Source organism: Manihot esculenta, chromosome 1 (genome assembly GCF_001659605.2).
Source record: "Manihot esculenta cultivar AM560-2 chromosome 1, M.esculenta_v8, whole genome shotgun sequence".
Taxonomy (NCBI): domain Eukaryota; kingdom Viridiplantae; phylum Streptophyta; class Magnoliopsida; order Malpighiales; family Euphorbiaceae; genus Manihot; species Manihot esculenta.
Genome location: NC_035161.2, coordinates 42,282,038 through 42,295,347, shown reverse-complemented (window position 1 = coordinate 42,295,347; position 13,310 = coordinate 42,282,038). Strand labels below are relative to the sequence as shown.

General features: G+C 34.5%; 1 protein-coding gene and 1 non-coding gene across 2 annotated transcripts; both read left to right on the top strand.

The window, feature by feature from the left end:
• The first annotated feature begins 2,784 nt into the window (after positions 1–2,784).
• On the top strand, positions 2,785–2,856 carry TRNAH-GUG. The gene has a single exon. It is a non-coding gene; the product is annotated as a tRNA-His (tRNA).
• Positions 2,857–4,363: 1,507 nt separating this feature from the next.
• On the top strand, positions 4,364–5,390 carry LOC122724389. Its single transcript, XM_043959161.1, has 2 exons — positions 4,364–4,548; positions 4,725–5,390. Exons 1-2 carry the CDS (start codon positions 4,502–4,504, stop codon positions 5,308–5,310), a joined length of 633 nt encoding a protein of 210 aa, XP_043815096.1. The 5' UTR covers positions 4,364–4,501; the 3' UTR covers positions 5,311–5,390.
• Positions 5,391–13,310: the final 7,920 nt, after the last annotated feature.

The following is a 13,310-nucleotide window of genomic DNA, read 5'->3' as shown; positions in this document are numbered from 1 at the left end:
ACTCAATTCAAGGCCTCTATATTTATATATTGCCTTAGGTTTCATTTTAAAGTTTATTTCTTAAGGATAGTTATCCCTTGGCAATATGAAGCAAAAATAAGAATATTTAAATGAAACGACTACTCATCATGTTGTCTAAATTTTTGGCCACTACTTGTGTGCTAGAAAAAGCACAAAAAAAAAAAAAAAAAAAAAGAGTCCAATAGGCTTTTTTATATTTGTGCAATTTTACTAGCGTATTTTACTTCTTATCCTTACAAACTTCTTAATTATTGATTTTTCTATTTTAAACAGAATGATTTTTCTGAGCAAACAAACGAGAATTAGAACTGCAATAAGGGTTGGGTAGTTTTGTGTCGTATAACCAAAAAAATGAGGGGTCACCCACTTGGGGCATGGAAGAGAAAGACAGCTTATCCAGAAGAAAAGCATTTTCCTTTAAGGATTGCATTTGGAGCACACATGTTTTGTTTGTTTCCTTCTCTAATGGCTTATTGTTGTTTATGCAAAATGTGGGATTGCCTATAGTTTACGCTACACAGAAGAAAATCATCATTCCATTCCCTTTCTTGTAAGTCATAAGCACTCAAAATAGACACTGTGCCAGCCAACTACTAGCACCAATGGTGGTGGTGGTGTTTGTGTCTCACATGTGAACTCCAAGCTGCTTAGAAAAAAAAACAAAAAGAAAAAGAAAAAGGACTTCAAGCTGCTCGCTCACTGGCAGCTGCCCATTTCGGATCCGCTTTGGTTCACTCGTTTTTTTTTTCTTCTCAGTCTTCACATTTGGTCACAGATCCACCGATGATCCCATTATAAAATGCTTCTGAATCCTAACTTGGTCGGATCATGGCCTGAGAGCAGGTGTAGGGCGTGTGATACGATAAGCGGGAAATTTGTGAAGATGGTAGTAGCTTTCTACTGTTGAAATTCAACTTTTATTATTATTGCATTTATTATATATATAAACAAAAGAAAACTATTGAGGATGTCTGAATTGGTGGACTGTAAGTCCCGTGTTTGAATATCATGAATATTTAGTTTAAAATTTATTTTTCAATATATTAATCAATCGTTAAATAAATTAAAAACACATATAGCTCTAACTTATATTTGCACTTTATAATTTTCCAACATAACTTTCACTCCATTGATTTTTGAATTGATTTTCATGAAAATTAAGTATTGTTCAACCAAATTGAAAAAATAAAATGGAAGCATTCTAATTTAATATTTTTCAATTCAATTGTTTTTATTTAGATGATTTGGTTGCATTAATAGTTTAGGAAATTTTAATAATTCTAATATTCTAATATTATGAAAAGAAATGTGAGTATTAACTTTTTACTAATTAATTAAGTATAAATGTACATATATTTTAAATATATTAATCTTACATATAAATTAATTGCTGAAAGGTTAGTACTCATCTCATGTGTGCAAATATTTTTTCAGTTTCATAATAAAAATAAATAAATAAATAAATAAATTCAGATAATATAACGAGAGGAGACTGGAGAATTTGGAAGCTTATTATTGACATTGATATTGAGAAAGCGATGAGTGAGTGTTGAGAAAATTTTCCAAAATTCAGATGAACTTTGAAACGGGCATTGACTTTGTAAGAGCTCAGACAGACATCTCCGAGAGAAAAAGTGTTCGTGTTGTTTCTCTTTCTCCCCTCTGATGTGTACATTGAAGCTGGACCTCCATCAAGATTGCGCCTTATTTCTTAGTTTTCAAAAATTAATAATTATATGCGTTATTTTGAAAAAATATACAATATGCTACTGATTTTTATTTATATTATCATATTACGATTATGTTTTTTAAAATAACTTATATAAAAATAAAAATATTTTAAATAATACTATTTAAAAAAATTGTTAGCATATTAACGCTCTTTAACCTGGGCCAGGCTTTTCATATGGCCTTTGATATTTGGACTCGGACAAATATTTCTGACTTTTGGGGTGCCGAATTATAACCCATCATCAAGCCTTCATTTATTTATTTATTTATTTTTTCATCACATATAGATCAAGCCTTTAATTTCAACTATAAAATTCTTTCGCAAAATAATAATAAAATTCGATAGCGTTTTATTTTTAGCCTCATTTTTTCAAAAAAATAAAAAATCATGAAAACGGACAAGGTAATCAATGTAAAAGTTTATAAGAAAAACCAAAATTAAAATATTAAAAATAATTATTAACATAAAGGTTTGTGCTAATTTAGCTCCTACATTTACTAAGAACAATTAATTTAATTTATTGTGATTTTTTATCCATAAGTTCCGAAAAACAAAAAAAATGAAATAAAATAAAAGCAACTATTAACACGAGGCTTAATTCTCAGTTTCACTCATACACTTATTAACAAAATTCAGTTTAGTTCATTTTATTTTTTTTTATTTAAATTAGTTCTAATATCAATTTAAACCAAAAATAGAAAATCAATGTACGAAACTTTTAATTTTTAAGTTAAATCAGTAAATAAAAAAATTTTAACGTTAAAAGATCAGTATTTTTTTTATATAAATATTATTAATACAATATCTTATATATTAAAAAATTAGTAATAATAAAATAGGCCGAAATATGACAAATTAAGTCAGACCAAAAATCAAGGACCAAACTCATACTAATCAACCCTAATTTGCTGTTTCCAGCATTGAGACGAGAGTACCCTCCGCATCCATGCTGCTGCCGCCGCTCGCTGAGAGCCTCATCAGAGAAGCCGTTTGGTTAAAGTAAATAAAACATTGAACAATCGCGCAATACAGTGGCTGTAGTTTAGTGGTAAGAATTCCACGTTGTGGCCGTGGAGACCTGGGCTCGAATCCCAGCAGCCACAGTTTATTTTTTTCCCAAAGAATGCAAATTTTCTTTTTTCCTTATCTGATCTAATTGTATTCTTGTAGTTTTAATTTAAATTCATGACCTAATTCATGTGCTAAGTTTCGATTTATTTTTTAATATTTAGTATACAAATTGATTTATTTATATAAATAAACAATTAAATATATTATATTTTAATAATATATGTATAAATTTTATTTAAATAAATAAAATTTAAATATCATTCAAAATTGTCAATTTCAAAAGATAATTTATTGATAAAATACTTTTTATATATATAGTGTTAACTAAAACATATAAAAATAACAGATTTGTGTTATTAAAGTAAAAAAATTACTATTAAATATGAAAGGAAATTATAGAGTTTGAAAAGAATTTTAAGAGATTAATTGTGCAACAAGTTTAATTAAATGTTATTTTCTCTACCAGTTGACGTGAAGTCTACCCTCCAACATATATTAAAGAGATAATGGTGACTTTACAGAGTTCAGAGAGTTGGCTGTGCTGCATGCTTTAATAAAGGGTAATTTACGATTTAGTCTCTAGGTATTACCATTATTAATAAATCAGTCCCTGTATTTTTAAAAATCTATTAAAACGTCCTTATGTTTTCTCTCCGTCAACGAGATAGTCCTTCTGTCTATTTTTGCCGTTAAAAATATAGTAAAAGACTATATTACCCCCCATTATTTTTCTCCTTCCTTTTCTTCGTCATCAATTCTTCTTCTGCTTCTTCTGCTTCTTCTTCTTCTCCTTCTTCTCCTTCTTCTTCTGCTTCTTCTCCTTTTGCTTCTTCTCCTTTTGCTTCTTTTTCTTCTTTCTCTTCTTCTTCTTCTTCTCATTCTTCTTCTTCTTCTTCTTCTTCTTCTTCTTCTTCTTCTTCTTCTTCTTCTTCTTCTTCTTCTTCTTCTTCTCCTCCTTCTTCTTCTTTTTCTTCTTTCTCTTCTTCTTCTTCTTCTTCTTCTTCTCCTCCTCCTCCTCCTTCTTCTTCTTCTTCTCCTTCTTCTTCTTCTTTCTCTTCTTCTTCTTCTTCTTCTTTTTCGGAGGAGGAGAAGGAGGAGGAGGACGAAAGAAAAGACAGGGACTATTTCGTTGACAAAAAGAAACGATAAGGACGTTTTAATAGATCTGAGAAAAGATAGGGACTATTTAGTTGACATAAAAAAACGATAAGTACGTTTTAATAGATATGAAAAAAGATAAAAATATTTTAATAGATTTTTGAAAATGTAAGGATTAACTTGTTAATAATTGTAATATACAAGGACTAAATAAATGGTTTTATTTGAGGGTAAAATTGGATTTTAAAAATTTTCTCTCTCCTCCTTTATCTAATTTTAACGGAAAATAGGACGGAATGACTATTTCGTTGACGGAAATAAAACATAAGGACGTTTTAATAGGTTTCTAAAAATACAGGGACTGACTTGTTAATAATGGTAATATCCAGGGACTAAATCGTAAATTACCCTTTAATAAATTAAGAATCGAGGGGGCAAAAGAGAGAGAGAGATGTATATTTAAGGAGCTAATTTGTTAAGTGTTGGAGAGCAATATCGGCTGCTGAGCGTTGATAACACCAGATCCTCCAAGAAAATTAAGATTAATTTCCAGGGCAGAGGATAAACCTGTCGAACAAAATGTCGCTTCAGGTCCAGCTCAATGATATTCATATTATCCAAGAAAGGTTCCTATATATATATATATCATTATTCATGTTCAGATTTTTCACGCTTGTTGCCTTTTAATTACTCAAATAAATTATTATTAAACACCTATCATATTAATTTAACCTAGCTGTATTGTTTCTCTGCATAATTAATTTTGAAGCATTTCCCTTTTCTTCTGTTTTGGTTATGCAAGTGATCATCGACGGCTGCTCAGCTCCTCCACTGAAATTCACACCAGCGTCCGCTTTCTCATTTTGGTGCTTCTGACTCTTGTGCAAGTCAAGTATCAAGATAAACAAGATTCTCCATTTGAGACTCATGAAGCAATCATGGTGCTTTTCATTGTGGCTGCATTCATCTACACTGTGTCTTTTCTTTCTTCATTAATTCTAATCCAAAACCACCATGACTACACTTTTTACGTTCTTCCCATATTGAAACAAATTTCTGTGGTTTCTGGAACGCTTGCCTGTGACTCACTAATCCTAATCCTTTGCCCTCCATTTGGGTACTTGGTTCTTGCCTTATGTGCACTCCTAGCTCTCAGAATATTGATTGGATCGTACCATCAGATTGTCCAGTTGCTCCATGATGCAGCAAATCGAGCATATGAAGCTGTAGCAAGCGACTTCGAGTTGCTTTTCCAGACACTCCATCAGCTATACAACAATATTATACATGTCTGGTTGCCTTTAATACCCCATTTGCTTCGTCAGTCAGCTTCTCAAGTGTTTAATCTCGTAAACTATGTACCCGGATCAATATTTCAACGCAATTAGGTGTTGCACAAATGGTACTCATCAGTGTCTAAGCGGTCTCTCACTGATATAAGTCCTCCAGTTCTCTTTGTAAATCATGAATATTGATATAAAAGGAAAGTAGCAGGAAGCTTACCTCTGTAAAAAAATAAAGGGGAGGAAAAGGTGTTATGTAAAATCTCTTTGCGTGCTATATATATATATATATATATATATATATATATATATATATATATATATATATATATATCTATATATATATAAATATATAAAATCTATTCCATAGCCAAATGTAAAGCCCATGTATAATATATTTGCTAGGCAAGGAGTGATTATTCAGTACTCTGGTTCACATATAATCATATGGAGTTATTATTATTACTTGTTACTTATTTTATCATCCATATATATATTATATTACAGACATATTATAGAAAATTTGTAAGGTAATTACAATAAAAGGTTCAATTCAAAAAAAATTTAGATAAATTGTAATTTTATCGAGATAATGTTGTGTGATCGATCATATTATTAGTATTAGAGCTAAAGTTATAGATTTAAATTTTAATAAATTTTAAAAAGGGCGATTTAACTTATTAAATTTATTCGAATAAAAATACGAATTGCAATAATTTAAATTTTTAGGATCACAATAAAAACAAATTATAAATATATAAAATTTTAAATTCAAATTTTAATTGCAATATTAAAAAAAAGTTATAAAGAAAAGTAGTATTGACAACGTTTCAAAATTCTCTACCACTAAATTAATCCAAGCAGCAATTGCCACTAGTGATGTTGCTACTTCGCTAAAAAAAATTAATTATCAAGTCTACTTCATTTACTTACTTTAGTATCAGCAAACCACATTCTAACCTCTCAATTTGGATACATCTCGTATATTCCATGATCAATTTTTTTGTCCTCATCTTCAATTAATCTGTCTTTTCTTGTAAAAGAGAGATTGAGATAGATACCCAAAATAAAATTATAAAATATTTTTTAACTGTATTAAATTTTATTGCTCTTTTTATAATATGAAAATATATATTATGTGTATATAGGGGAATACTTTTCAATTAACCAAAGCAAAAGTTCTGAAAAGTAAAACCCTTTTATCGGTTGGGCCCAACAATTAAAAACACCGAAGATATTGCAAGGCCCAACGGTAGTTCTGTATCAAAGGAATATTCAGTCATTCATCCAACAGAATTAAGGAGTTTTTTTCAATTCAAACGGCAACCTTAATTAATTGTAATTTCAATTATATTTTTAATTTGTTAATAAAAATGAAATGTTACAAGAAGCCCCATGTAAGTTCATCTAAAAAAAGAAACAGTAAAATTGGTCGTGTAGCTAAACAGGTGGACGATTTTGCTCCTCAGTGGAACCGCGACCCATTAGCGTCTCGTACCACTCTTCGTGGGAGGCATACGCTGCGATCACGAAGCAATAGAACCATATGGCAAAAACAATCACCCCAAACAGTGGTTCGATGATCGATACAAGCAAAACATTTGCAAGACTTCCAAAATACAAGCTCAAGTTTCTGATAACTATTGCATGGTGAACGGAGTTTTGAATTAGGAGATTGATTTCCTTCATCACAGTAAGGACATAGGATATAAGAACCACATAGAATGCCACCATAATGCCGCTCTTCTTCTCAAGTGAAGTTTTTGCTGATTCTGATTGGTATTTGATTTGTAACAGAGGACATAATACCATCATCACAGAAAAATTAATTCCATGCAACGCAACAGTTAAATTTAGAGTTTGCTCGTTTGTACTGTTATAAAAAAAAAAAAAATCATTACATTTTATTAAAATCGGATTGAAATTCAAAAGAAAAATCACCAATTAGATTCTAGTTGTAGAAAAAATTAAAAAAAAAAAAAACTGAAAATATAGCGGACCCTACTCAATCCAAACTCTTTGTTTTTTTTCGCGGCTCACAGGAATGATGGGTCCCAAAATAGGATCGTTATGAACTGAATAAGACGTGGTTTTATCACCAATATAATTGAAATAAGGAAATAAATAAAATGTTGCCGCCACTGGTTTCAACTCGGTTCTTATTTCTTGCCTCATCTCTCCCTGATCCAGCAAGCGGCCCTAGTTGTGTATCTTCAGCTCCATTGTTGAAATTAATTATGAATTCGAAATGGTAGGGAATAAGTTGTGATAATAGGAAATGGAATCTGAGGTTGTGCTTTTCTGATTGTGTGCATAGGTGAGCAGAGGTAGCAAGATATGACGTTGATTCATGAAGAAGAAGAAGAAGAATGTACAAAACATATTTAATGATGAAGCACACATACAACAGCTAAAGCCTTGCAACTCTGAGGATAATCAAGGAAAAAGAAATGATAGAAACAAGAAAAGATAGAGTCGATCGTACAGACCTGTGATTGCGGAGAGCTGCAGAGTGGTCGACAGGCATCGTTTCCAGTTTTTCCTTCGTTTTAGTTGAATAAAGGATGGAAGGGAGAGACTACAACGGGTATCCATTTTGTGTAAGAGTTGGTTAATATATAGAGAGAGAGGAGAGGAGAGGGAAGAGTAGCTTTAATTTCCATTTTGTGAGCTTCCCTGCGCTTTATCATAAAATTGCAAGTCCCACGTATTAAAAGGTCCTCGTATTATACTATTTTATATTAGTCAAGACGTTCACACTTTCAAGGAAAAAAAAAAAGAAAGTTTTGGCGTCAGGAAACCATCTTAAGAAACCACGTATTATAAATTGTATATAATCAATTTTGCATATTACCAATCCATTGATGAAAAAAAAAAAAAAAACTTTTTTCTTTATTGCATTAATTAATTAGTTTGACATATTTTGCCATTATGAATTTATCCTTGTAATTTAATTAACATATCATCTATATTGAAAATCAATTTTTTATATATATATAAAAATACAAAATACCCAATATTGAAGAGCAAACACTTGCATTTAATGCAAAAATATCAATCATCATTGTATATATTCTTTTTGACCACCATTCTAGCCCTTAAAAATGGAAAATTCTAATGACAGCATAATATGATTTCATTCATTTTTCAAATAAAAAAAATAAGTTAAGATTGAAAATCAATTAATAAGCAGAAATTTAGAGGCATGGTAAATATTTTTCTTGCAGATAAAAGAAATATTTTTGTTTTATTGAACAATATTAATACGATAGGCTTTTTTTGAAGAAAATTTTAGAATTTATATTTTCAAATTAAATAGTAATAAATTTTTGATTCAATAAATATTGAAATTGTCTTTTATAATTGTGTGTATATTAAATATTAGAATTAGCATGTTACATCATGCAAAAGGAACAGTAAAAAATTGTAATTTTTTATTCAATTTATGAGTAGTCAATTTTCCACACGCCACAGCGGTTTAGCCGTCGAGTTCTCCAAATACGCGACTCAAATTTAAGATCTCTCATGGCTTGTAGAGAATTTTAGTATTAATAAGCTCAAGTAATTTTATTAAATAATATTTTATTTTAATTTTTAATAATACATCCATATAAAAGAATCCCTATTACGATTAGTTAAAAAATAAAGTTTAATTTTTTTATTATATAAAAAAATATGAGGATAGTTTTATAATATGAAAAAGTAAAAGAAACCATATTCAAAAAATAAAAGACAATATTGTAATAAAAGTTTATTTATTATTGTTTGATGATATGAGTTTCAGAAAATAGGATTTTATGAGGGTTGAGTAAGTTTTTTTTTTTCCAGAGGAGAATGTTTCCCATTTTATTATTTTCTTTTATCTGTTAGTGACGTGTAACGATTTTACTGCCATTGGGCCACCTGTCTCTGCTATACGGATATGGATGTACGAGAATATCAGATATTTGCTCCATGCATAACAGCCATTTAATTCTCTCCTGACACACATGCGGATGGACCCACTAGTAGGGATGTGCATCGGTCGGTTCGGTTCGATATCGAATCGGCCAAAACCGATTTAACCGAATTTTTTCAAATTGTAGATCGAACCGAACTAAATAAGATAAAAAATCGAATCAAACCGAATCGAATTGGTTCGGTTCAGTTCGGTTCGAAATCGATTTTTGATCTTTTCTCTAATTTCATTAAATTATACTATAATTTGGGCATAATAAGAATTGATTTGAATCTAATCCAATCAATTAATCATAAAATCCAAATTAATCAACATCTTCTAACCTAATATACTTAATCAAATATAATAGTTAAATTATAAAATAATTCAAACAGCATCAAAATATAACAGTAAGTAATTTACCACGATTGTGTAAGGGAGAGATGCGAGCGACGGCCATCAAGGAGAGATTCAAGCCGCGAGCGACAGCCGTGAGAGAGAGACACAATCCGCGAGCGACAGCTGTGAGAGAGAGACGCGAGCCACGAGCGATGGCCGTGAGAGAGAGACACGAAGGATGGAGAGAAGAGACTCTGGCTTTGGCGAGTGGGTGGGTGGGTGGGTGGCTACGGGACTGGTGACTGGGTGGGTGGGTGGCTGTGGCTGCGGGACTGAAGACGCGAAGGATGGAGAGAAGAGACTCTGGCTGGCTTTGGCGAGTGGGTGGGTGGGTGGCTGCGGGACTGGCGACTGGGTGGGTGGATGGCCGTGGCTGCGGGACTGAACTGAAGGACGAGAACGGAGAAGGGATGAGAATGGTGAGGAGTCTTGCGGCCGTCTGAGACTGAGGTTTGAGAGAGAGGGAGGTAGGTGGGAACTTGGGAAGTGCCGATTGCCAAAGTGATATAATAACCCTATCATAAAACGCAACGTTTAAAGCTAATTCGGTCGGTTCGGTTCGACCAAATTATTTTGTCTCCAAAACCGAAACAAATTATTAAATTAAATCGGTTCGGTCGGTTATTTCGGTTCTAACCGAACAGTGCTCACCCATGCCCACTAGGCGGATGGGCTTGCTACTTCTTTTCCTCCGGACTGGGCTGGAAGATGAGATCAAGACTGAAGCCCAGGGGAGGTCTAATCTTAGGGCCGAACGGACTGGGCCGGCCTATTAAGAAGACTTAGAGGCCTTAAAATGGGGACTGTCATTATGAGCCCGACCTCGTAACGGGATGGTGAAATCCAGCGGTCATCAATTGCCCCTACCTTCTCATCAGTTATTGCACGAATGATGAGGGGGTAAATATCGAGAGTCATTATGACCGCGCCGCCCAAGGATAGACAGTTTGACCTGACTCGAATAGAGAAGTCCAGGTGAGGCCTAATCGCCCCTGGCACAGTTGGCCTTGTGATAAAGTCAGGAAAGAGAAGTCCAGGTGAGGCCTAATCGCCCCTGGCAAGTTGAACATATTGTTATATGTATACACTGAAGGGCTATTGGTGACAAGTTCATCCTTGAGATGATATGTTTGTGATATGATGCATTCCATGAGAGCATATAATGAATGAATTGTTTTATTGTTCCTCCTCACTGGGCTGTAGTAGCTCATCCCACTCCCTTAACCCCAGTTTTGCAGGTTTTGAGATTAGCTGTGAGAAGTCAAAGTCAGCAAGAGTAAAGAGGAAGGATATGCATGAATGTATGTTTGTAATTGAATAGTGGACATGATGTAATTAAAAGATTAGTTGTCATGTAATGTATCGATATGTACTGACAGTTACTGGATAGACTTGTGCTTTCTCTAGTGTTATTGCTATAGTGTGATGTATGATCTATCCCTTTGTACATGAATCCTGTTTTACGTTTCTTGATGAGAAATGTGTGAGTAGGCTTAATGTATAGCTTTGATGAGATACCAGTGGATTGTGTTATAGATGAAAAGGGTTTCAATCCCTTGACCCACAGCAGATAGTAGTCCCTGGTATAGGCCCTGAGGGCCATTTCAGATTGACATATCTGAGTAGCAGCAGTTAAGCCTACAGAGTTTTACAGGATTGTTGAGTCGATTTGTATCATATATGGGATTTATCAGGTACACAGAGAGTATAGTTGGCTGACTACGGGTCCCGGCGGCCTTAAGCCGATCTGGATCCTAGTGCCAGTGATGGTTCGGACCGTTACAAGGGGTACCGGTTTCCGGGTCGTTACAGAAGGGTAGAAACATGGTATACTGTGGATGTGGCGGTGGATATGGCGGATAAAAGGAAGGATAGGGCATAAAGGTGGGATATGGGTGATAACTTGAAAACTCTGATGTACCTCTCATCGGGTACTCTACCCCCCACTGGTAGGGTGGATACTGAGGTGGAACAAATCTCGAGGCCTGAGTGCCTCCTTGAGACTCACCCATATCTCCTCCTAACCTGCTCCTGCCAAAGCTACCATCTCTGCTCTGCACATCCTCCTCTAGGACTCTCCTAAATCCTGACATACCACTCTGCACAACTCCCCTTCTACTCTCATCACTAGACCTTCTAGGGTCCCTTGATATACCTTCTCTGCTTAAACTATCTGATGTTGCCTTTTGCAGAACTGGGAGATGAGCATCCATATCCTCATCCTCCGACGGAGCTCCAGTCAATCGAGCAGATCGACGAGTTCCTCTCATCCTACCTCTGAAAAGCACAACATCACACACAATATCATCAAATAATCCATGTGAGAACACATGAATCCACAGCACATATCAAACATATCAATAATGCACATGCAGCTCATCATGGCATTTCACATCATCATGCAAGACAGGACTCCACATCCTATCCTAGTGGACATGATTGTACCTATTGTGCTTTCCCTTCTATATAAGACAACACCTCTTTTCGATGTGGGAATCTGATCCTTGAGCATCTTCGCTCAACACACCGTACTCGAAGATCTACACGTCTGACATCTTAACCTCTTTCCGATGTGAGATAGCTCTGATCCCTGAGTATACTGACTCAGCACATCGTACTCTAGAGGCCCTATGCTCTGATACCAATCTGTAATGACCCGGAAACCGGTACCCCTTGTAACGGTCCGAACCATCACTGGCACTAGGATCCAGATCAACTTAAGGCCGCCGGGACCCGTAGTCAGCCAACTATACTCTCTGTGTACCTGATAAATCCCATATATGATACAAATCGACTCAACAATCCTGTAAAACTCTGTAGGCTTAACTGCTGCTACTCAGATATGTCAATCTGAAATGGCCCTCAGGGCCTATACCAGGGACTACTATCTGCTGTGGGTCAAGGGATTGAAACCCTTTTCATCTATAACACAATCCACTGGTATCTCATCAAAGCCATACATTAAGCCTACTCACACATTTCTCATCAAGAAACGTAAAACAGGATTCATGTACAAAGGGATAGATCATACATCACACTATAGCAATAACACTAGAGAAAGCACAAGTCTATCCAGTAACTGTCAGTACATATCGATACATTACATGACAACTAATCTTTTAATTACATCATGTCCACTATTCAATTACAAACATACATTCATGCATATCCTTCCTCTTTACTCTTGCTGACTTTGACTTCTCACAGCTAATCTCAAAACCTGCAAAACTGGGGTTAAGGGAGTGGGATGAGCTACTACAGCCCAGTGAGGAGGAACAATAAAACAATTCATTCATTATATGCTCTCATGGAATGCATCATATCACAAACATATCATCTCAAGGATGAACTTGTCACCAATAGCCCTTCAGTGTATACATATAACAATATGTTCAACTTGCCAGGGGCGATTAGGCCTCACCTGGACTTCTCTTTCCTGACTTTATCACAAGGCCAACTGTGCCAGGGGCGATTAGGCCTCACCTGGACTTCTCTATTCGAGTCAGGTCAAACTGTCTATCTCATAGTACCAGGAGCGACCTGGACTATCCAGGGGCGACCTGGTATGGCTATCTCATGCCATATCTTATATGCTCTCATGGTGTCTCAACTGATATCAAGGGCTATGGATCATTCAACATTCATCCACACAAATATCATCTTATGCAATGCAGCATATTCGTGGATTCTAATGCAACACAACCTAATACATAACATGGTATTTGATGATGCATGAAATATGCTAGAAGTGTGTCATTTCTCAATATAA